This window comes from Leptosomus discolor, chromosome 9, assembly GCF_034619465.1.
Source record: "Leptosomus discolor isolate bLepDis1 chromosome 9, bLepDis1.hap2, whole genome shotgun sequence".
Classification (NCBI taxonomy): domain Eukaryota; kingdom Metazoa; phylum Chordata; class Aves; order Leptosomiformes; family Leptosomidae; genus Leptosomus; species Leptosomus discolor.
The window spans coordinates 25,936,318-25,961,224 of NC_141399.1; the positions used below are offsets into that span (position 1 = coordinate 25,936,318).

The 24,907-nt window shown below is 55.3% G+C and overlaps 1 protein-coding gene across 1 annotated transcript; it reads right to left on the reverse strand.

The window, feature by feature from the left end:
* Positions 1–1,011: 1,011 nt before the first annotated feature.
* On the reverse strand, positions 1,012–23,668 carry NALF2 (NALCN channel auxiliary factor 2). Its single transcript, XM_086470397.1, has 3 exons — positions 22,895–23,668; positions 1,991–2,162; positions 1,012–1,418 (listed from the first exon to the last, which is right to left on the reverse strand). The coding sequence occupies exons 1-3, from the start codon at positions 23,666–23,668 to the stop codon at positions 1,012–1,014; spliced, it is 1,353 nt and encodes a 450-aa protein (XP_086326523.1).
* Between the last annotated feature and the right edge of the window lie 1,239 nt (positions 23,669–24,907).

A 24,907-nucleotide genomic window follows, 5' to 3' on the forward strand; every position in this document is an offset into this window, starting at 1 on the left:
CAAGCCAGATTTCTCTAGCCCTTTTGCCATCCAGTCGATGATTTGTAGCTGGGAAGCATGGAAGGATGCCTTCTGACGCCCTGCATCCAATTGTTACCACGCACGACCCCACTCCCTCACTTAGCCTGGGCACTGCTGAAGTCACATCTCGCTAACTGTTCTCAGAGACCAGACACTCCAGCCAGAAAAGAAAGCAAAAAAGGTTTAACCAAATCATCGGAACACTTGGCAAAGTGGGAATGCTGGGGATGTCCCCTCTGCTCCATGCCTCCTCTCTCCCGCTTCACCTCCTTGCACAGAGGAGCAGGAGCCAAGGCTGGAGGAGCAGGTTGGGGACATAATGAGCCAAATCCCAAATAATACCACAGTGTCGCACAACAGTGTCCCACTCCTGTCCCCCAAATCCCATCAGTGAGGGGAATGCTGCGCTGAGGACACTGCACCCCACGAGGATGGTTCTGCCTTGAGTTGGTCAGTTTTTCCCCTGGGACAGGGGCAGGGGGCAAGGCTGTGCCGAGAGGTGCTGCCTGCGTGGCCCTTCAGGATTTACAGACTGAGGAGGAGAAAAAATGGGGTCTAGGCTGACTGTCAAACCCTTGGCGTGTTGCTGGTGCGTAAGGTGCAGGTGCCCAAGGCACTCACAGCAGGTGGCCGGGAGATGCACAGCAGTCCCACGGGGACACCTCTTCCAAAGAGACTCCCTCCCCTCCATTCTCCCCACCCCCGTGCCGTACCTTCCTCTGCTGGCACCTCAGCGAGGCTGGGCACACTGCGCCGCCCCGGATGCTACTGACCGAACCCTTCTCAAAGCCGAGTCCCGCAGCCCTGTGCGCATTAGAGACTCTTCATCACGGGGATGCCCCGCGGCGAGCAGCTCTTGGGGGTATGTGTGGGGGTGTGTGTGCGCGCGTCACCCCCAATCCCGTGCCTCCCATTGGAGGAATAGCATGTGCCCCCCTTAGTGGAAAAAGATCTGGCGTTCTTCTTGGAGGTTGGCTTTCCCCCCCGATGTCACTCGTCCCGTGCCACGCTCTCCTCCAGAGCAGGCAGGGCCTCCAGGCTGAGCCCTCCGCCGGCCACCCCGCTGCCGCTGTGCACGCTCGAGAAGGACACCATGGTGTGGAGAAGCATCAGGACCAGCACACACAGTCTGATCCTGCTGCTGCCGAGGCGAGACCCTGCGGAGACCGGCAGCAAGGATGGGGAGTGGGGCTGGTGGTACTGGTGGTGGTGGTAGAGGTGGTAGTGGTTCTGCCGCTGGTGATGGAGGTGGGGGTCATGGCGGTGGAAATGGAGTGACTCTGACGCTGTGGATTTGGGGGATGTGTTGTCGTTGCTGTCTGGGGGGTGGTCGCAGGAGTCCCATTGCACTTCGCAGCACTTGGCCTCCTCATTGGGCAGCTGGTTCTCCAGCAGCCCTGCGGGAAGGAAGCGGAGGAAGAGGAGGGGGGAGTCAGTGGGAGACTGCGGACGGAGCTGTGGAGGGAGCGAGCCCCAGTGCCTGCCAGCCACACACCACAAAATCGGCAGAATCTGAGAGCCAGACACCCAGTTACCCCCTGGGACTGGCCCTCGATGGGGCTGCGAGTCTGCACAGACTGGCAAGTAGAGACCACAGCCCTGGGGCATGTTCAAGAACTCCCCAGATGCAGCTTGTAGCAGTTAAATGTCCCGGCCCCACTTTAATCCCCTCACCTTCAAACCCTTACATGCTTGCTTTAGCTATCAATTAGAGGTAGGGCTTTCATTTCCTGCACTAAGCTGTTGGGCTATTGTCTCCATTAACCACTTACACCTCACCCCAGATGGCCACGTTTTGGCAGTCATGCGTTCCATGCTGCACCTCTTTCCCCTCTGCCCCAAAAAGCCTTCAAAATCTGGCACGTGGCTTGCAAAGTGCGACGGGGCTCATTGGCACCCACCCCTGCCCCGTCCCCCTGTGCCCCCCGAGGTGTGCGGGAGCCTGGCCCCGCTCCCTAGACCTCCTTACCTGTACAGATGAAACCAGGCAAACCTCCATAGATCAGCTCGTCATTGTCCGGTAACACAAACGGGCACCTGGTCTGCACCTCCAGGCAGTATTGCTTGCATGGTATCCGGTGTCGGCACTGTTGTTGGGTCACGTTGAAATACTCGGAGCACAGCCAGGCCTTGTAGACAGCCTAGGGGAAGGCACCGAGAGGGACATGTCAACTCCCCAAACGTCGGGGTAGCTGGAGCATCGCAGAAGGGAAGGGAGAGCTCTCAGCTCATGTGAGAAATGTGTGTCAGTACATTGGGGTCACTTAATGAACTCACCGATCAATTAAAATAAACTGCTAAAGTGTTGGGACTGTGGAGCTTGTCTAACAAAATAAATCCACCACAAAAATAAAGCAAACTAACCACATGGACCAATGTCCCCTACAGACAGGCACTGAGACAGACCGTGGTGACTCTGCCAAGACTGGTGTCCCGAGAGCTCGGTCCCTCACATGAAAAATTCAAGCCCTGCTTATCCCCCAACCCAGAGCATCTTCCTTCTCCCCAACACACCCTGCTGCTCCCTTGGGGCAGGACAAGGATTTATGCCTCCTCTAAAGCACTTTGGTCCCCACTGGCTCTGAACATGGGACAACAAAACAGACCGTGGGCTGATATTTATTGGAAATCTCCAAAGCCTGCTGGAAAAGCTGCCAGCCAGAAGCAGATGGGCACTGTTGGGACACAGCACCTGTGGCCACTGCAGCCTCAGGCTCACTCCTCTCTGCCACCATCCTCACCTTCCCCACCCATCTACCTAGTTCTGGGGGAGATTCCGAGTTTGTAGAAATGCGGCACTTTTAGCTGTGCTGTTTCTTTTGGGTCAGATGGGCAGACTTGGGGCAGTACATTCATTTCACAGGTGTATTTTGACACACAAATATACCAATCAGCGGCACAGATGCCCCTGTGTGCCCTGCTCACGTTTCCACCGTTTAAAGCTGCACTTGGCAACATTTCCAGAAGCAAAAGCAACCTGGGGGTTCACCTGCGACTGCAAGGCTGGGCCACAACCCCTGCCTGTCTGGTCCCTGGTCCCCCTCCCTTGGAGCAACCACCACTGCCACAGCCGCTCATGAGCCGGGGACAGAAAGCAGCTCTCATTTGCAGCTGACCAAGATGACCTTCCTCAGCAAAAACCTGCTCTTCCCTTCCACCCTCCGTGCATTCATGCCCACCACAGCTGGCTGGGCACAGCTCAGATGGCTTCGGTTAAGACTGTATCTCCCACATCCCTCTTTATCTTCTGAGCATCAGGCACGGGTGAAAATTGTTTGTCTTCACTCGCTGTAAAAGGGAGGGAGATCTCTCATTTCTCATGGTGAGCAACCATTCCTCAGGCTGCTACAAAGCCATGACACCACCAGAAAGAGCTGCACCCTCCGTGGTGCTTCCAGCTCATCTATGAATGCATCTAGGGACCAGTGACAGAGTTAAGGTCACATGAATGACCACATCCAACTTGCTTTGAAACAAACTAGAAAGGACTCCCTGCGATTCAAAGGGAATGAATTTCCCTCTTCAGTGTGTTTGGAGAAAACCCCGTGCTCCTCCTTCCAGCTGCATTTTTAATTTCTGGAGGCTTTAAAAAAAATTGCTTCTTTGTTTCCCCATGTTTCCATAGATCCTTATCAGTGTTTGTTTGGACCATGGTAGTGTCTCAGGATTAAAGCTGGTTGGGAAATTCTTGGCAAGTTATTTTAGGGTTTGGGTTTTTTTTTTCCTGGAAAATGCCAAATCATTAAAACCAGAATTTTCAAGTTTTGGTGAAACTTTCATCACAAAAAGTTTAATCAGGACCAGAACACAATATATGGAGCAAGCCTTTCAGAGCAGTCAATAGCCCTGTAGTCAGGGCTTTCAGCTGGGATGCGGGAAATTCTTCTCCCTGGCCTGTTGGATGGTAATTACTTAGTGGAATGGCTCCAGAGGAGGGACTGACTCTGCAGTCACACTGTGAGGACACAACCAGGAGGGAGAGCTTTGAGGGCTCGATCCACATCTACCTGAGCCAACTCCCCCCAGAGCCGAGGAGAAGGAAAGGAGACAGGCAGGGTGAGTGCAGCCCACGCTCCAGAGATGCCACAACCCGAGCTGCAATGCATGTCCTCCCCACTGGCCTCCTGTCTCTCGGGGACAATGTTGGGAGTGAGGGGACGGTGGGACAGTGAGGAGGACACAGAAGGACCCCTCGGTGGGGTGGCACGTGACACTCTGCAAGCGCGATGAGCTTTTCTCCTTTGGGAAAGCAGCACCTATCGTTGCTCTCCACAGGACCTCAACAGGATGTAACGGTGGGTTAGACATCTCAATGGTACTGACACCTTATGACAGATGGGATGGAGAACCAGAAGGTATAAAATGGGTTTCAAATCATCCATTGACTGTCCAGAACTTACCCAGACAGGATAAGTCCTTACTTCAGTCTTAGGACTCAGCAAGTCCCTGCCATAATGATGTTATCTATGCATGACTACAGACACACTTGTAACCTGGAGCAAACCGGAGAGCTCCCTGCCTCAAAGAGCTTTGAGCTGCAAAGTCGTGCTATGCGACAGCCCGAAATGTGGGGATGTCTCTGGGAGGGATGTACCGAGGATGGCGACCCAGACATGCAGCCCCAGGAGAGCAGACAGCTGCCCTACAGGCAAGGGCACCCTGCAGACAGGCTCCAGATCACTTGGCGCAGGCATCCCACTGGGCAGGCAGCGGGCAGGCACACAGAGCTGCCCCCAGCAAGGACTCTGGTGGAAATGGCTATGAAACACATTTTCTGAAGAGTTTTTAGGTCTATTGGAGATTTAAGGCATTCAGGAAGGGGTAAATTTCCTTAATTTCAATCTTCTAACAATTAGTTATTATCTTAATTATTATTAATTATCTGTGTTAGTTATTTGGGCTGCCTTTATAGGCAACAGAGAGGGGGCATCCTGAGAACAACGCAACCCTCCGAAGCACTGGAGTACCCTGAGCACCCAACAGCGAGGGGGTGGAGGTGCTGCTCTCTTTCGCTTTTGACTGGAGAGGATTTCTGACAGCTAGTGCCGACTAGCTGCTCAAATTTTAAATGGCTGAAGTTGGGTGGGATGAATTGTCCCCCAAGTCATTCAGGATTAAAACTGGACGCATTAACTACACCACACAAAGCCTGCAAATTTAAACAAGAGTTAAGATATGTACCAGAAAAAGATAACTTGCCACTCTCTTTTTGTGATTAATCATTTGGGCTTTTTCTGTGCAACAAATCTGCCAGTCATATACTGCCAAGAATGTCCTGCCACTTCAGTCTCTCTGTTGTACATGCTCTTCAGTGCTCCGTGGTTACGAATAACAAGCAGGTGAAGTGCACCATTTATACACAGCTCGCAGTGTTGTATTCACTCACAAAAACCCTGCTGCAAACACTAAGTGAGAGCACATGCAAGGAAGAGCCCAGCATCCACCCACAAACGAGTCACCAATGCGAAAGGGATCAAATCTGCGCCATGACCTACAGCCAGCACACTGCCCAGGGCCAGTGCTGGGTGGTCCCCTCCCTTGGACCAGCAGCCTCCCCAGGGGCCCAACTCTTCACAGGCAGTGCCAAGGGGACACAGAAGTGATGCACGTGGACCCTCACAATCCACATCTGCAGGGTAACTGCTCCCCAAGGACAAAGTCACCCATCCTCTGGCCTGGACCTCCCCAAAGCCTGGCACAGCCTGCACAGACCCCGATGGGTATCGCTGGTGTGCCCAGCCCTGTCTGCCAGCCCGGAGGGTGTGGGTGGAAGGACCAGATGGGACATACCGAGTCCAGCTCTCCCGCTCAGCCTGTTTTCCAGGCCCTCATCTGGTTCAGCATTAAATGTCTCCATCAATGGGACTTCCTCACGTTTCCCAAGGAGGTTGTTTTACCGCTGAAAGCACTCACTTCCCTGCCTACAAGTTCTCCTTCATACTTGACTTACATTTTTCCATCCAAAAGTTCATTCCCTTCAATCATTCCACAAACCATCCCTCTCACTCCTCTCTGTTTACACATTTCTAATATTTGCAGATGTATCACGCTCCCCGTTTAGTCATAACTTAGGCAAGCTTGACTGATTTACTCTCTCACATTTCCTGCAAGTCTCCCTCCCAGCCCTTCAATCATCTCTGATGCTCCCCGTGCTGCTTCCCAGGCCCGGTGGCATTCCCGGCTCTCACCAGGGGACACATGCAGCCCAGCGAGGAGGGCTGCTACCCAGCAGGGGACTGTGGCTGTCACCTGCACTGTCCCAGCTCTGGCTTTGGGCTGCAGCAAAGCCATGGTTTGGCCCCGCAGGCAGAAGGGGCAGCTAGCATGGGAGACTCCCAAGAGCTTGGTAGGCAGGAGCTCAGGCTCATCCCGCTCTCCTGCAGAAACACAGCTTGCACAAGCAGGCTCTGCGTCGATCCGTAATGTTTCTGCTGACTCCTACCAGGGAAGGTGGCAGAGGGTTGGGGTCCTGGACAACAACATTCCCATGAATTTAATGAAAGCCCAAGTGAAAGGCTGCAAAGAGCTGGTGATACCTCAGCCACAGGGGAGGGCGGAGGAGGTGCTCTCACCCAGAAACTGCAACCAGGCACCAGGATTTCCTGGGTGCCTTCCCTTTCCCCTTTCCTTTACAGGGCACCCACCTGCCTGGAGGGAAGCCCCGGAGCTGTGCGGCTGCCCCAGTCCCAGCTGGCCCTCGCCTTGCCAGGCTGTGGGTCCTCCGGGGGTTGCAGCAGGCATTCCTGCAGCAGGCATTCCTGCAGCTGGGCATGATGGAAACTGCCCATGTCTGTTCAGAAATAAAGACAGCAAAGACCTGCTGGTGTGACAGGGCTGGCAGCTGCCCCACTCTGCCAGGATCAGGCTGAGATGTGAGCAGATCTCTAGCAGCCACCAGCATTCTCCCGTCACGCATCTGCAAAGACCAGCAAGGAGCAAACTCTCTGGGGTGCTCAAGCAGCAGCCTTATGGCTTTGGTCTTTCAACAGCTTTTGGTATCTCTGAACTTACCCTACGCAACCTGCTTTCTCTTGCTGTTACAAAGGACGTGTGAGAATTTCAGACACGAAGAAATTTATTCTCTGCTTAAATCAACAGGGAAAGCTCACCATTTCCCATCGTTGCCCTTTATAATTTCCTCAGGAAGTGAGTTTTGTTGCAATCAGCATTTCTTCCGTTCTGTTTTCGCTTTTGGCTGATCTCCAGCCTGGCCAAGTAAATGTGAGTGACCTGAACTCCAAAAAGCTCTATTTCGGTGCCCTCTTCCTGCATTTTTAGCTCAGAGGACTGGCTAGATGACTTCAAGAAAGCACAAGGAGTTTTGCTGCCTAGGAAAGGGGCCAAATTCAGACACCCAATTTATATGTGAGGAGGAGGACAAGCTATCTATCTGCATCTGAATTTTGCAGGTGTGCCAAAATACCCCATCATAAAAGACATTAAAAAAGAAACAAAATGAATTGATTTCCAACAGGTATCTAATTAAGCTACCTGCCCGCTCACACTTCCACCAACATCTGAAAGCAGCAGGCAGAGGGATGGCCTTTTCGCAGGCACTTCTGTGCCAAATTGAGCTCCTCACTGCCTGCACCTCTCCCGCTGCCACCTGTCAGCACCAGGAGAGCATCCCCATCAAACAGCTTTTCCAGAGTCTTTCTGTGTTCCTAGTATTTCTGCACAAATTAACGTACCCATTTTTTAAAGTAATTTAATTGGCCATCTCAATGCCAATCTAGTTGCTGCCAGTATTCTGTAAATACTGGCATTGCCTGTTGAACCACCCCAGTTAAATTTTGGGAGAGCCAAGGGGCAGGGATGGAGCAGCATCCTTGGGATGCAGCACCTTTGCGGAGGACACTGGGACCACCAGCTGTAATTAAGCTGAGCTACTGTTTCCCCATTAGAGCAGGAACCAAGGCTTGGGAAGTTTCCCCAGGGGAAATCCCAGCTGTAACGAACCCTGCTCCTTAATTAGAGGCAGGGGTTGGGGCAGCATCCCTGGTCCAGCACTCACTTTTCTTGGAAGGGGGATTTGCAGACAGGCGGAGGATAATGAGGGCAGAGAGGGAAGCAGGAAACTTTCCCCTACAAAATCATCTAATTCTGCACAGAAAAGGCAAGACTTGGTGCTTGCCCTCCGCTAACCTCACACCTGAGCAAGGTGGAGATTTCCCCCCATCTAAATGATTGGGGGGCCTTGGAGCAGAAAGCCCAGGGGACCCCCAGCCACACGAGCACTCAGCACCCCCCCAGCACGGTGCTACCGGCTGATCCTCCCACCGAGGGGATGTCCAAGGAGAGCCAAGCCCCCGACCAGCAGTAATAAGTGGTTACACGAGGTGCAGGCAAACTGGATGTTTTGAGAAACCAAGCGTGAGTTCAGAGCTTGGCAAAGCTTCCTGGGGCAGCACTTAATTGCAAGAATACTGGGCTCTGCTAACTAATCTGAGGAAGTGCTGGGGTCAGCTCTGGAAGGAGATCTGGGAGCATGCCAGGGCTGGCAGCTGGGGCTTCACGCTGGAGGCTGCTGGGCTCCGCCATCATGACTCTCCTCCTCCTTCTCCTCTCTGCTGCCACTGAGGCCATGAGTGCTCAACCTGGCCGCAGCTGTACGGGGTTGGGCTGGTGCACGAGCACCCTGCAAGCCCCCCCAGGCTCGCTGCTCCCTCGGGCCAGACCCCATCAGCGCCAGGGAACCTGCCCAAAACCCTCCTCCCAAAACCACCCCATTCACCTGCACCCACAGGGAGTTTGCTCACGTCTTGCTCATCAGGATGTTGCGTGCGCCCAGCCATCAGCTTCCAGGTGGGCTGAGAGGAGAAACCCATGCCAGACCCCCCAGGCTGAACGCTGCTCCCTTCCCTTACGGAGCGGTTCCTGGGACTCAGGTTTCCATCATGGCCTAAGATGAGCATCTGGAGTGGCTGCACCTCATTAATCTTGGACACAGGGAAATGAGTACCGTTAATGAGCCACTCGGGCATCTCTCCAAGCTCTGGCACATCAGGATGCAGCGCGGGAAGCAGGATATGCAGTGGGGACAGAAGAGTCCCCTTGGATAGCTGAGGATCAAGGGAATGACAACGTCCACAGTCAGGAGGAGTCACCAACACAAGCTGCAATGTACAGTTACTGTTGTATTCAATTATTGCTGCCTGAAATTCTGACATTAACAATGTTGAGCTCTTTAAACAGCCTTTTTTTTTTTTTTTTAAAATTAGCCTTGCTATAGGCTGTTCAAACATCCTAGTTGTAACAGCTGGGATTTTGCTAACTTCTTGAATAGTGCTGGAGCTGTGTTATCCCTGCCTTGCCACATTCACATACTCTGCTTTGGCAGGGGGAAACAAACAACCCAACCCCAAAACCCATCAACTGTGTGCGGTTTTTTTTTTGGTATTGTTTTTACTTATTCTTTTTTAATATAAAGTTGACTTGTGCCTGGCAATGACAGCACTGGAGCTGTAGATCCTCCATTTCACAACTGGGGGAGGTGAGGGCCAGGGCACTGCTGCCCATCGTACCCCAGCACCGTCGGGCATGAAGGGGAGTCAGTGTCTGCGGCTCCAGGCACTGTGACAGAGGCTGCCAGCAGGAACGGTGTGGGATGGGGACGGGTGCTCAGTGGGAACGGGGCCAGCTGCATGCAGGCTGCAGGGTGCTGGGAACAGCACTGGTGCGAACCTGGGCAGGGGAACACCCCCTGTGCTCCCCAGCCACGGCTTCCCACCCACATTCCGGGAGCAGATCCACATCCCTTGACCTCACTGATGAAGTCTCTCCCAAATTACCCGGAAGCAACCAAAGTCAGAGCTACCTGCCCACAGCACCTTAGTACCTTCATGAAGAAGCTCATAGATTTTAGCATTTTAGTTTTAATTCACAGTTCTTGGAGTAAAGAGAGTATCTGAATGCCCCTTCTTTTATAGGGGAAAAAAATAAAAGCCCCCAAAATAACCCCCCTCCAAGCTGCTCAAAATAAGTCTGACACACACAACTCCCTAAGCACTCATCTTTCAAAACTAAGAGAAACCAGCTTTATACACTCAAAGTCCAGGTGACAATCCTAAATTCATAGTATCAGGTGGCTCGATGCACCCTGGGAACACCTGGAGCAGGCAAGGGACAGAAGAAGCAGCATCTCGACCTACCTCTGCTAGCACACACACACCTTCAACACCCAGCTCCCAGCTTGCTATCAGGGGACAAGCACCACAATTTACAGGCTCATTTCTTTGCTAATCTGCTTGTTGCAGGCGAAGGCTGCTGCGTGCAGAGGCCAGGGAAAAGCCTGGTCTCATTCCAGCAGATGCAACTCTCGCCTTGGAAAAAACCCAGGAGGAAGAGCCCGTAATTGTGGTTTGTGCTGACATGGGAAGCAGCTGGTGCTCATGGCCTTGCTTTGGACACTGGACCGCCCATGGCTGGGACTTAGGAAATGAGGCACTTGGCATCCCAGCACTGCTGTGTGGCTGCATCTATCTATCGCTGCATCTTGCTTGCTGTGCGAGCAAGAAGAAAAAAAATTATGCTAATTAACGTCACAGCCAGACAAATGGAAAGGCAGTGACCATTGCCAAGCCCCCCTGCTTTCCACAGCTGGTACACAAGTGTCTGCATGTCACAGGTCCCCCCTCATTTCCTTGCACCCCCACACACCCTCCAGCAGAACACCCTGTACAGATTCTCGCTGCGGTGCATGGTCACAGCACTCAGCACAGAAGCCGGCACTGCAGCCACAGTGATGCAGGGTGCAGGGGCAGAGGCACAGGACACTAGGCCAGAGGGCAGGCAGTGCTGCCTGCTCTCTGCCCAGCACTGCCTGGAGCCCCGTCCCTCCCACGGCACCTCCCACTTTGCTCAGTGCAGGTTTGCCATGGTGTCCCTCTGGCCATCAGGACCTGGATGAGGCTGACACCCGTGGTCCAGCCACCCAGCCCACCGCAGCAGGCTTTTAATACCATATCACTGCACAATGACATTACAATTCCCATGAAATAATACTTTCTTTTAACTATCAAACTCCACCTTGAGATAGATATGTCCTTCCTCTGAGGGAAAATGACAATGGGGTGGAAGTGCTTTGCTCACTGCTGCCCACAGCCCCCAGCTCTCGCTCCAGCATACATGATTTGTGTTCATTTCCCCCCAACACCCTGGGTCTGTCCTCCCTGTTCACCCTGTGATTTCCTCTGGCAGTGACTACCCACATGGCTGCCTTGCAGAGGGGGCCGAACTAAACACTAACACCAAGAGATGGCAAGAGTAGAAAGAAGAGCAGCAGAAGGCAAGAAAAAGCCATGCAGAGGCTGGAAGAGCAGCATTTTGTTCCAGTGTGGCACTTTTTAAAGCAGCTATAACTGAACCATGGCTCAGCTACAAAAACAAGGGGACAATGTGGACAGGCTGGGGGAAGCACCCCCGTCTTGTGTGCTGCTCTCCCACAGACAGCGTGAGCCTGACTACAGGAAGAGGGAAGCCAGAAGACCATCAACCATCATCCTAAAAATAACTCCTGGGAGTTTCAGAGCACCTCGGAAGGTGGGAGGGCTCAGCGAGGCAGGCAGGAGGGCTGCCACCAGCACAGCAGTCGCAGTAGCCAGCACGGCTCTGGAAAGATGCACGCCCATCACTCACTGGCTAGCCCCCTGGTGCAGGGAACTGGTGGGTTAATTAGCAGCCTAGTCTGCTATCAGCCCAATTAGTTAAGAAGTAATTAAAGACCGCTCTGAAGCTGAAGATGAACATGATCTAGTTGGGACAGAGGGAAAGTCAGGTCCCTGCAATCTATTAGCATCACTTGAGGAATTCACTCCCATTAGATACTGCTGCAGCCCGGAGCTTAGTAGGATTCAAAAGTAGATTAAACATTTATACAGATAATGAGAACATCCTGTTACATTAGATAGGATATAAAAAAGTAAAGGCTAGACACTTCAGTGCCACGAGCCATCAATTATCCACCAGCTGATGGGGGCAAGGAAGAAGTTTCTCCAGCAGATTGGGTATATCTGCCTTCCAAAACGAAGCAGTTAGGCTGCAGCACTGTTTTCGGGAGGATGCAAGCCCCCAGGCCAGCAAGGGCTACGCTGAGGTGTCATGACAGGGCTGCCCTCACAACTGATGCACATGGAAGGGCCCAATCCCAGACATTGCCAGGAGCCCCTTGTTCTCACTCAGGTGCTGGAATAGTGCACAGCACCCCGCAAGGTCCCATTTTGTATAAACGGGAACACAACATGGTACAGGGTCTATGGCAGACCCTGCAGCAAGAGGAACCCAGCCTGCCTCGCATCATGCTTGGCGCACCTCACCGGCGCGTGAGCAGCAGGATCTGGCCTGTCCCAGCTCCCTCACGCAGCAAACAGCACGGAGACAGGAGTGTCCTGCCTTGTCAGCCCTGCTCCCAGGCACCTTTCGTGGTCAGAGGGAGGTGCACAGCCTCTCACACCGATGCTGGGGTTGTTCAGGCCACCGCTAGGGCCTGTTACACTTAACTTCTGTGCAGAGGTCCCTTAAATGCAGGAAAAGATGATTTCCTAGATGCTTATCAACACTCCTGCCAGCTTCTACTGATGGAGACAACAGGATTGGACATGGCTCGTGTCAGACCTCAGAGCTGGAACCTCTTTTTTCATCCCTAGGAGAACCAGCTTGCAGAAATCTCCCCCTCCCTTCCAGGTGGGGTCTTAACACACCTGGGGAGGTGGGGAAAAACCCAGGATAACTCCCAGTCTCCACAGTCAGCAACAGACAGATGCTCCCAGCTGGCATCGCTCCTCCTCAGGCAGCAAGCCTCAAGGGATGCGCTCCTGCGGGGAAGCCCTGTCCCTGCTGCTCTCCCTTGGAGCCAGCCCAGGACAGGCTGGGGCTCTCCTCTCTTCTCTCTGTAAAGCTGTCACGAGTGCAGCTGCGCGTCTGCTCCGTCCCCCTGCGCCAGCCCCGCCCACAGGCTGCCTCCCCCATCCCAGGCCAGAGTGGCTCCCCCCGGCCACTGCTGCCTGCCAGACCCTTGAAAACAGCCGGCACCTCACGTCTGCGAGTCCAGCACCCTGTCACTCATCCACAAAGCAAACAGGTGCGGGAGGGAAGGCAGCGAGTTAAAGGCAGGGTGCTGCAAGACAAGGGGGTGAGCAAAGGGGTCGGCATCTTTGGTAACACTAACAGAGATCTGAACTTCTAAAGCACGGTATGGAGGTTAATTATCCTCCACAGAGTGGAAGTGCTTCCTCTGCATTTCCACGAGCAAGAAGTGTCCAGAGAGCTGCTCCATGCCCTGGGCTCATCGCTGTCCCAGGACCGTGCTCCAAGCCAGCCCTCCATCCCCACACAGCTACTGCTGTTCCCTGACAATGCCATTTTAACAGGAGAGCAATGACTGATGACAAACAAGTAACGCATCAAGGCAAATAAATGCTGCTCTTGCATATGTATGCAGAGACTGCTGAGGACACTACTTCGCCAGCTGTGCTGCAGAAGTAACAGAGGAACACCAGGCAAAGTTCATAAACACCAGTCAAACACCTCGATTTTTGCAAGAACCTCCTCAGGTATATTTTCCTCATGACAAACCAGCTCAGTATTGGGCTTCAATGCTCCAAGTGCTTCCAACCCCAGGTATGACAGCTAGCAGGTTTGCTTTGTGGGCACAGCGGGGCTTAGGACATGGGGCAGGGAAGCTCCGCAGCCTGGTGAAGGGAAACAGCCTCATGGGGCCATTACAAAGATCCAAATAACTTACGGGTTTACAGATCCAAACCACGCAGCTAGAATTCACCTAGAAACTAAGCAGCAGGCAGCAAAAATCACAGGACTTTGGTGTGGCACATGCCCTGCCTGCACAAGCATCCCTCCTCAACATGCGGATGCACTCCCTGGACACAGAGATTTCCAGTCCCCACCAGTCCCATGGGAAGCAGCGTCAGGCTGAGGGGGGATGGTGGATGCACTGGACAGGTTACAAAATTTTGCCAAACACAAATGACAAACAGCATTTCTACAGATGGCGTTTCTGCTAACAGCCATGCCCTGAAGAACCCCAGGGATTAAATAAGGATCTGGAGACCACATCCAGGAGCAAAATCCCCTGACAGCACTAGGCAGCTGGTTCAGGGAGCTGGCAAAACACATGCTGCTTCTCCACCCCAGCAACGCCTCTCCCATCACCTACCCATGCCTGCCTCCGCCACGCAGCCTGAGCAATTGGGTGGGACCAGGCAGAGCAGGGTGCCCAGACACCTCAGAGACCTTTGGGATGGAGGTGGGAGCAGGGACTGGAGGGAACAGCTCAAACACCCTGAGAGTGCTCTGGAAACTGAGCCAGCACCCACACACCCAGATATCCCATCTCCCCATGCACGGCAGGGGTAGCGCAGCTACCCCTTGTGAAACCATCATCACCAAAACCTGACCCTGTTTGCCCCAGGCTCAGCCAGGGCTGCCAGACCCTGCCCACACCTCCTGCCCAGCCAGGACCCAAAGAGCTGGGACTGCCCCAGGTATGGGGAACACACAGGGAAGGAGGTGACTGTGGGTGAGGACTTTACCTCCACAAGCATCTCCTGCCCCCATTGGCAGAGGCAGGTCTGTGCAGCAGGTGAGCTGCTGAAGTGGCGGATCATAAGGTGGCTGCTGGGGAATGTTCTCGCTAAAGGCTTTTTTCCCCTTTTTGAAAATGCCAGTTCTTGGAAACTGAAGCATCTCATGGGAAGACAGCTCAGAGATGCTTCCCTGGTCTAGAATGGAAATTCTAATGAAACCAGGTAGAGATCTCTCACGAGTGAGGCCGGAGGGGGCCTGGGGTGCGATGAGGGAGGCTTTCCCCCAGGGAAACCAGGACCTGCCCCGACCCATCCCAAGCAGTCACCAGAACTAGGGGCTTTGGGGGTAGTACTGGAGAGCCTGTTGTGAGGAATAAACCATCCAGAGCAGAGTCTCATCTAACCACAGGCTGGTGGTAGTTGCTTTGCACCCTCAAGCATGAGGACTTACCTCCTTTTACAGCTTAATTCTTGGTTAATGGGTCATTCTTACTCTCCGCTTGTCTCCTCTCCCTCCATAACAACCAGCACTAGAGAGCACTGGGCAACAGTACAACATGGTGCCTGTGGGCATGAGGTGCACCAGGCTCCTGCTCTGGGCAAACACAGGCACTGGCACAGTCCTTGTCAGGAGAGCCCCCATCCCTGCCACCACTGCCTGCTCCAGTCTCCCCGCCTCCAGCTCTCCTCGCCACCGCAACACCCCTTCGCCCTCCTGCCCCTCCACAGCCTCCATCCGCCAGAAGCACAGCAGAAGCTGCCATGCAGAGATAAGATATCAGCCGAGATGCCAAATACACATATCTTTTACCCCCGAGTGGGTGAGTAGGACTGGCAGCGTTTCCTTCTCCAGCCGGGACAAGGAGCACCAGGATGCTCATGCAAGCAGGGCTCTGGAAAGCCAAAAACTTGCCAGGTGACACCACTTCACGCTGCCTTTTTTAACACAACGGTCCCATCAGCAGAGTCTGGGGTAGCCCATGCTGGCTGCGTGCACCCAGCACTGCCCCTCCCTCTGACACCCCAGGAGCATGGCTGGGAGAGAGATCCCAGGGAAAAGCCAAGAGCAAAAGCCAAGCAGGGAAGAGAAGCGAGGCCAAACTGGTCGGTCAAGTCTCCCCAGGAAGACAGCTGCCAGCTCTGCCCACGGGAGCTGGGGCCGCAGGCAGCGTGGACAGATGGCTACTTCTCGCCCAAGCAGCCTCCGTGTCTCATTCACAGATTTGCTGTCCCTGAGTCATTGCCCTTCAAACAACAGTGGAGCTGAGCTTCGAGGAGCCAGGCATGAGTCGCATCCTAATGGCAACCTGGTGACAGTGGCAATAGCCCCTGGCAGCCAGGTATATCCTGTGCTCCTGTCTCTGCTGCCTGCCTGCCTGCTGCCTGAGAGCCTGGCAGGTAGCTCTGGAGCTAGGCAGCAGAGGAAAAGTCCCGTGGGGCATCTGTGGGGCCAGGTCTGGGCCCATGGGATGTTTTGACGAGACTCTGTTGCCTCCTGGGGTGCGGAGGGGTGGGGCTGCTGCGTGCAGTCCTCGGGGCTCCCAGGTGCCAGGCCTGTGGTGGTGCCTGGGATCCCTGCCACTGGGAGAGGCCAGGCTGTGTGTGGTCCCTGCTGTGCACAAAAGGCTCCTTCCCTGAGGCAAAAGATGCCTGTCCCCAGATTGGGACCATGTGAAGCCCTTTGCGTGGGCAGGTCCACCCTGGGTTCAAGCAGACACCGTGTGCATCCTCTTCCATCTCTCGGTACCCGGCTGTGGGGAAGGTGCTGCCTCCTCTCCCGCAGCAGTGCAAGGATGCTCGTGCACTTAGTAGTCGGCATGACACTAGCAGATCCCTTTGTCTGTGGGGACAGTGCATATCGTTGCCTGCTATGAAAAGCAGCATCACAAGTTGTCCCTGATCTGGGCCACTCCAGGCAGCCAGTGGCAATGGGCGTGTACAGCAAGGGGAGACCGGGGAGGGTTGTGTCATTTCACCAGGTCACGCATTTTGCTGACACTGTCACACACGCTGCCGAGCCCACTGACTCCCAGAGGCTGCCTGCACCCAACAGGACCACAGCACACCAGACGCTTTCCAAAAGGCATTGTTAGGTGCTGAAGTATCACACCTCTGGAGCTGAGCCTGCTTCTCTGAGGAGCTTGTTCCACCCAGGGATGGGCACATGCAGAGAGGAACCCGGGCTTGCGTGCATACAGCGCTGGTGGCAGCAGGCAAAGCCGGCAGCACACGGGTGCAGGAACAGGCGCTGGCGCCTGCGTCACTTGTAGCTACTTGGTGACAGTTTGATGGAGACAGATCTCTCGCCCTCCCTCGCGCTCTTCCCTGCACCATTTGCCGACCTGCCTGTTGCTGCACAGAGACCTGCTGCCTTTATAAATGTCTATTTTTTTCCCCTTAAGCACCATCGACAAGACGTTAACAGGCGAGGACTAACAGACAATCAACCAGCCCAAAGCAGGCAGCCAAACACCACTGAAATGGGGGGCAAATCCCCCTGCAACATTCACATCACTACCCAACAGCCCAGCCAAGTGCTGGGGGCGAGCACCCCACAGCCATTGCCCCCAACCCAGGCTGCTTCACCCCACAACCACTGCATGGGTCCAGCTGCTGGCTCACCATGCACCCCCAGGCATCTCAAGATGTCTCAACCCCAAGCAAAGCTTGGGACTGTCCAAGCACCAGCTCAGCATCCCCCCTCCCTCCCAGCTCGCAGCGCTCCCACATGTCCTGGGCAGTGCTTCTGACACCTTGACACTTTTTTATTACAGAGCAAACTCCTTTCATCAGTTCAGTTTTTGGTTCATCTGTTTTCTGATCTTTGATCTCTGTTTTCAAGCATCTAGATGGCACCCGATGCAAGGTGCAGGAATTGGGCCATGCCAGAAGCTGTGGCTGCAGTAACTGCATGCCTAAACCCACATGTTCCTTTTGTTCAAATTCTTTATATGATTTAATCACATCTTTGTGCAGGGCTGAAAAAAAACTACCTTTGCTTACACAGGACTGGGGTGTAATGTGGAGCTGCGTGCTTGGCTAAGCTCGTGCATGTGGTCTTGCTAAAGCTGCCAGACGTACTGAGCTGATTTGCTGGAGTTACTCTGGAATTTATAATAAATATATACATTTATAATAATTTATAATAAAGCTCCACCTCACTGGCCAGGCTTGTTCCTGAGGAAAAGCTCCAGATGCAGCCACCAGAGCTGCGTGTGTGCTTGGGAGCAGCCTCTCCCCTCCTAGGTGCTGCTGTTCCTGGTGCAGCACCCACGAACACATTAATGCTGCAAGAGGGGGCCAGGCCCAGGGTGCAGCTTTGTAGTCACCCATCAGCGGATTCTCTGGTAGTCACAATACTAATGTAATCCCACAGTTTTTGAAAAAAAACCAACCCACAAACAAAACAAAGATTTTGGTGAAACCACTTTTGCTGTGGGTCTCAAGGGACCTCCCCTCTGCACACTGGCCTCCGTGCAAGGAGCCATCCAGGCTTGGAGCCAGAATGCACCAGGTTGAGCAGCGTTTTGGATAAGCCCAGCCCAGCCAAACTCAACTCCGGGAGGTATCCATGGCACCAGGATGCCCCCAGGACATGGCCCTCCCAAAGCTCCCAGCCCCAGTGTGCTTCGGTTTCCAGCAGATGCTTCACAGGGAGGGATGCTCTGCAGAGACGCTGATTGTTGATGCTATTTCTGGCTCAACAAGAGCAAGAAAACAGGACCCCTTGGAGGGTGTTGAACCCCAGCTCTGCAGCTCTTCCCAGCTGCTCGGTGCGGGCTGTACCATTCAGTGCGAGCTGTGCCAGGCAGGATGCCACAGCACCTTACGGCAGGGACCGGCCTCTGCCTCTCACTGTGCTGCCCGCGCACCCACAGCAAGGAAATACCGGCACGTTGCAAAAGCCTCAGGAATGAAATCCTGCCCTGCCAGGCTCCCCCAGATGGGCTGTCTGGTAGGTAACAGGGAAACCAGAGGCGCAGAAACAGATCTGGCCAGGGTCACAGCGGGATTCAACAGCCACTGGCCCAGGCGTGCAGAGAAACCCTGATAATCTAATATAATTTGAGATGCTACAGGTCCTGTCCAGCCTCGCCTTCCCACCTCTGTTACCAGCCCGAGCCCTACAGCTCCTGGCTGTCAGTCCTTCTCTCTCTACAGCTTTGTTTCTTGCAACCTAATGAGTCCTTAATTCAGCAGGCTTTGTCCCATAGTTCTTGATTTGCCCTAGTACCGGTGGGAGAGCGCACTTTTAGGAGAGCTCTCCGAAGCGGCTGTTGGTGAGGGAGACAACACACACAGCGCTCTGCCTTTAGAGAAGCAAACCTCTCATCTGGCATTGGCTGAACTGGAGCAACACGGCTTTTTGCATGTTCAGAAAGACAGAAAAAAGGCACAAACCAGCCATAAGTGTCCCGCAGGGCATCACTTTGGAGGGATGGGGATTTCCTCCTGCACTAAGTCCTGAAAAGCCTCACATGTTGCAAGGGCTGCTGCTGCCCCACATTTCCTGATGGACATTTAGCTGCAACATCCACGGCTCCCAGGCCGTGACTTCCTCCAGCCCTTCTGAAGGATGCTCCCAACATGTCACCACTACCGCTCAAAGTTCATCGTGTCTTGCAGTGACAAAGGGTACAAGTTGTGCAGAAGATGGAGGGGGCAGGCGGCTACTCCTGCCTCATTTAATAAATTTTCCCTCTTATAGACAGAAAACCACAAGCGTTTTCCACCTCTTTTACGCACATCACCACTAACTAGCACCATGACCCCAGCAGCTGGCACTTGGGTCTTCCTCACTGCAAGAGGTGAAATGTATTTCAGAGGATGGATGGACCTTGCAGTCCCAATTCATTCTCTCCCTCCCCTGCTCGCATGGCACCGGGGACCCTGCATGTGAGGGACTGTGAGAGCCAGCCCCTACAAAACACCATAAACGTAAAATGCAAACAAACAACAAACCCAAGAAAGGGATTTTCACGTTTCACTGTCTGTCAGCCATAGGGATTTTTGGTGTTAGTTGTAGGAGTAATAAGTAAAACATTTTCAGAGTGTGATTTGGAAGCTGAAGGTGCCACATGGGAATAACAACAACGTATGCAGAAAGTGGGATCTGCCCAGGAATTATTTCCGAGCAGAAAATAAAAAGGCCTAGGAGAGTATTACAGCAATGAGTAATCTAAGCAGCTGAACAGAGACCCCACCATTTCATGCTATTCCTATCTCACTCAGCTCCCGGGGAGACTTTGGCCCAGCCTCCCCTGAGTGTTTTCCCAAGCTCCGGGCACAGACGGATCCAGGGTTTGGATACTTGGGATGCTGCTCACCACCCCCACCCCCCCGGCAGCACCCCCCGCCAGGCACAGCACCCCAAAACCAGGGGCAGCCCTTAGGATGATTTATTAACAGGGAACGACAGGACTCATGTGGCTCATGAAACCTGCAACGCTCAGCCATCTCCAGGGTTTTAACTTGGGGTCAAACCTGCTGCCGGAAGAAGGATTCAGCTGCTCCGGTGGGGCTTTTGTTGTTTTAAAGCAGATGCAATAAAGGGCCAAAATCACCGAGGTGATTTTGGCTGCCAAAGAGCTCCGTGTGGGCTCTCTATTGAGCCGCACTGCTCCTTGGGGACAAAACCACTGGGGGATACGTGGCTCTGCAGAGAGAGGCTGTGTGCAGGTGAGCTGGAGCTGCTTTGTTTCCATGCCTTGTTTTTCTAGCCGCTATGAAGGAGTGCGCAGGCAGCACTCACCCCCCTGGCACTACACTCCCACTGTGAGCACGGTTCCCTGGCCCACATACTCACCCAGCCTCAGAAATATTATTTAAATTCTGTTTACTCAGCTACAGAACTCTCCGCAACCACAGTCTTGCTACAAGGATTTTGCAGGAGCCTCTCACGTTGGCTGAGCTGTCTATTATGTCTTCCTCCACTCCGCTACTATTTTGCTGTCATTTGCTCTTGTATCATAGAACCATTTAGGTTGGAAGGGACCTTAAAGAAGATCTAGTTCCAACCATCGAGCGGTAGCTCTCTGCTGTCACTTACAAGTGGGTATTATTCAGCATCTGGATAGGCATTACAAATTCAGGATGCTTTAAAAATCCCACCAGCCAGATTTTTGCAATGCAACGAGTAACTGCAAACCCTGCTGAAGTCCAGGGAACCCAAAATCAGGCCAAAACTCGCTCGTCACCACCATGCCAGATGAGTTTGGCATTAGCCTTGTTTCACAGATGGAGAACAGCCACCAAGAGGGCAAGGTTGAGACTCGCAGCTGTGGAAGTCTAAAGTAAGGCATATAAATACATATTGAAGCACCTTAAATAAGCGGCCTGATTTTCACAAGACTGAAGTGAGTGGGAACTGCAAGGGCTCAGGTTGGTGCATGCAGGCTCAGGCACCCACACTGGAAACCTCCTCGCGAGGTGCCCAGGAGAGCGCATACAGGTTGGCTCTGCCGCTCGCACCCTCCTGTTGCTTCCCAAACACTGCCTGAGAAATTGCAAAGCTGGTACTCACAGATGCTCAGGATGCAACCGCCAACGTGACATGAAGCAAGTTAGGAGAAACGCGCCTTGCTGCCACTACCTTCAGCTCTGCATCTTCTAAGCTTGTTTCCTGCTTTCTCATCAAGGATGTTAAGACCAGGGACACTTAATGAAGACTCATCTAAGCACGGCTCTGTTTCTAGATGCTTTACAGACCATGGGAACATCTCCTTGCCCAAGACCCAACAGTAATGATTATCTCATCTTTCTTTACTACTGTCTCTAGGTTTCTAGGTGAGCACAAGCAGGTCAGATTCAGCAGAGATGGACGCTAAGCCTGAAGTAAGAGTGTCTGTACACCCTACAGGGGACAGCACAGGAAGACCCCGCTTCTGCTGGGCCCTCTGGAACGGGAGCAGCGCAACAGCAGGCAGCACTGAATTCCTTCATCCACCGCAGTAGCAGAGCAGCAGGACCAAACCACTCAGTGCAGGCTGAATACTACATACCTTTGAAACCGCAGGGGGAACTTGGGCAAGCAGATTGTAATTACCTGGCCTGGCACCAGCCCAGAACGCCAGCACTAGCTCCTTCCAAAATCGGCTCCTTACAAAAGCAATGCAGAAACATGGACAGAAGAGCAGCAGCCAGGATCTCGCCGTTGTGCCCTTGATGAAAGACACCGCCTCGGTGTCCTCAACACTGCACCCCAGTGCCACTCCCATGCTTTCCCAGGGGACAAGTGCTGTGCCAAGAGCCACTCATGCAGCTCCAAGTGTCCCTCAAAACTCCCAGAAGAGCAGTGGTCAAGTCCTGTTCTGTCATTGGGCGATGCTCTGCCACCATCCCTTGGGGACAACGCTGTAACAGACCCCACTGCCTTTCCCCCAAGACACGTCTCCAAGAAAGGCAACGCAGGTTAAATTATCAAAACCATTACGCTTCCCAGACGTGATGTCCAAAGGGAGCACACACAGGTGAGCCAGGCAGCTCAGAGCAGGAGGAGGCTGGAGAAGCCATGGTGCTGGGGCTTGTGAGAAAGCAGGGGAGTGCCCAGCAGAACCGTGCTGGGCTCCAGACGGAGATGTGTCCGTGGCTCTTGTTTTGGAGACAAGACTGCACCGTGCTGAGGCTTGATTGGATTGATGCTGCGGGAGGCAAGCCATTCGCTTTCGGAACACGGACCATGCCCTGGAGCTGGTCAGTGGTGCTTGGGGGAACACCAAGGAGGGAAGCACATCCTGGCCCATCTCCCTGGGGTGGACGGGCTGGAAAACAGCTGCTGGTTCATCTCAGGTCACCGCTTCTACACACCTCAGCTTACCCCTGGCCAGGCAGAGCCCTGGGCTGCCCCAGCCCTGCGCAGCACTCCTCCGCAGCAGCAGCAGGCCGGAGGCAGCAGTGAGGGGCCCCCACACCTGCCCCAGCTTGGCCTGCGCATGCAGGGGTGTACATGTGTACCTGTAAAGGGCTGCGCTGGAGGCTGGTAGGGAGCAGGGTGTCAGAAGCCTGCCTGTGCATGGATAGGTGTGAAGGCATATGTGAGTGCACGCATGCTCAGGCCAAGCCCTGCTCTGCCCTCTCGCTCCCACCACCCCGTCCCGGCTGCCCCGATGGCTCTGGAGCTGTCCTGCCAGCACTGCCAGGCTGGGGGGCAGAGGGAGATCCCCAGCCCATGGGCAGGCAGGAGTGTGGCTCCAGCAGGCCTGCAGGCAGGAGGGCCACAGCACCCTCCTGCAGCCAGGACCCCCGAGGCTCAGTGGGCCTGTGGGACAGCATGCACCTCACCCCAGGCTGCCCGTCCGGTGGCACAGGGGGGACCCCAGGACGCCTCCTCCTACCTTGCAGTCTGTCAGGCAGGATCTGACCGAGTACTCTTCCGATTGCAAGTACTTCTCCAGCAGGAGGTCGAACTCCTCGTATTTTTCCTGAGCGTGTTGGTCCAGCCGCTGGTACGCCTGGACGCAGCTGCTACAGGCCTCCCCGCCCAGCGCCCCGGCTGCCGCCACCATCAAGTCCACCATCAGGTTGTCCATGCTGCAGTCCAGGCCGTCCGGGCCGGCCATCTCCCGCAGCAGGTCCCAGATCGTGTAAGTATCACAAAAGGAGAGGTTGAAGTTCCTAAAGTAAGCCTGCAGGAATGTCCTCTTGGAGGAGGGAGAGGCGAAGAAAGAGGCGGCGGCAGGGGGCGAGCGGAGGGGCGCGCCGGCCAGGTTGCCCCGCGGTCGCTGCAGGGCGTGCAACCGGGTGCAGGCCGAGTCCAGGTCGCCGCGGGCGGCGGCACAGGGGCCGGCGGGGCCAGGGGCCCGGCTGAGGTTACCGAGCACGGCCTCGCAGCTCCCGCCCGCCGGCTCGGCCGCCAGGAGGGCCCGCGGCCCGCGGCTCCGCGCTCGCCCGGCACCGCCGCTCCGCTCCCGCGCCCGTAGCTTGGCCCCGGCGCAGAGCCACAGATGGTCAGAGAGGAGGACGGTGAAGAAAAGGAGCGAGGCCAACGAGAGGCGCCATTTCTGCGCCCGCTCCGGGTCGGCCACCGGTTTGTCGCTGCGGCGCGGCGCGCAGCACACCGCCCCGCCGCCGGCGCCCCCGCGGGGGTACATCCAGGCGCCGCGGATCATGCTGCGGGGGCGGCGTGGGGGGGTGCCGGCGGCGGCGGTGGCGGCGGCGACGGGGCGCGCCGCGCTACCGCCGCTGTCACCTGCGGCCGCCGCTCCGCGCGGCCGCCGCCGCCGCCGCCGCCGCGGCCATGCCCGCGCCCCCGCCTACAGGCCGCCGCCGGCCGGCGCGCTGCCTCGGCCCCGCTACCTCTCCCCGCCCCGGCGCCGGCCCCGGCCGCGGCGTACCGCCCGCCGCTCGGGGGCATGCCCCGGCCCTGCTCACTCGGCTTTCCGCTTCCCCGTTGGCTGCGCCAGTTCGCCGGCCCCGCCGCACCCGCCGCCGCCGCCAGGCCCCATGCCCTCAGTCTGTCGCCATCTTCGGCCGCGCCGCCGACACCTTGAGGAGCCGCGTCGCCCTGCGCCTGCGCGACCGCCCGGCACACCCCACACCCCCTGCCTTTTCCCCTTCCCGCCTCGCTCTTCCCGCTCACCGCCCGGGCCGGTGTCCCGCCGGCCGTCCCGGGCACCGGCGGCGGCAGATGCCGTGGTGCTGAAGGACAGCTCCGCCCGCCCCGCCCCGCCGCTCCTGGGGCTCGTCCCGGCGGCTCATCCCGCGCCGCCAGCCTGGAGGGTGCCAAGGGGAAGGCAAAGGGGCAGCCCGGCTGGGGCCCTCGCCGCCATCCCCGGGGAGAGCCGTGTTGGCCTGTGTGCCCGTAAAGGCACGGAGAGGGGTGCTCCGGCGACAGCAGCAAGGTGGCACAGCTCTCCCGGGGCAGGCAGGCATTGGATGTCCCACTGGGCGCTCGCTGCTGGCTTGTCCTCAGCCCTAGAAAAGAGGCCCCAAGAATTCCATTTCTGGATCATCGGAGTAGAATTCTGGCCAGGGACCCAAACCAGGAGGAAGCCAGCTTCCAGGGAACGTCACGTAGGTGTGTCCCAAACCCCGTTGGCACGCCATTCGTGGTTTCTTGGGCTGGTTAAACAAGAGACCATCAGCTTATGAAAAATAACAAGAGCTCTGCAACATGGAGTCCTGCTGTGGGCAGAGCAGCAGGCAGAGCCTGGCTCTGAGGCGCCCTTTCCATACACAAAGCCATCCTCACCCTCGGGTGCCAACCTGGCGGTGGGAACTGGTTCAAGTCTTCCTATTTCTGGGGTTTTCATCAAGCTCTGTCCCAAAGTGAACTGAGTCCTTCTTGCCACTCAGCTGTGTGGACAGCCAGAGGCACTGGAGATGGTTGTCTGGGCTCCCTCGGGCTG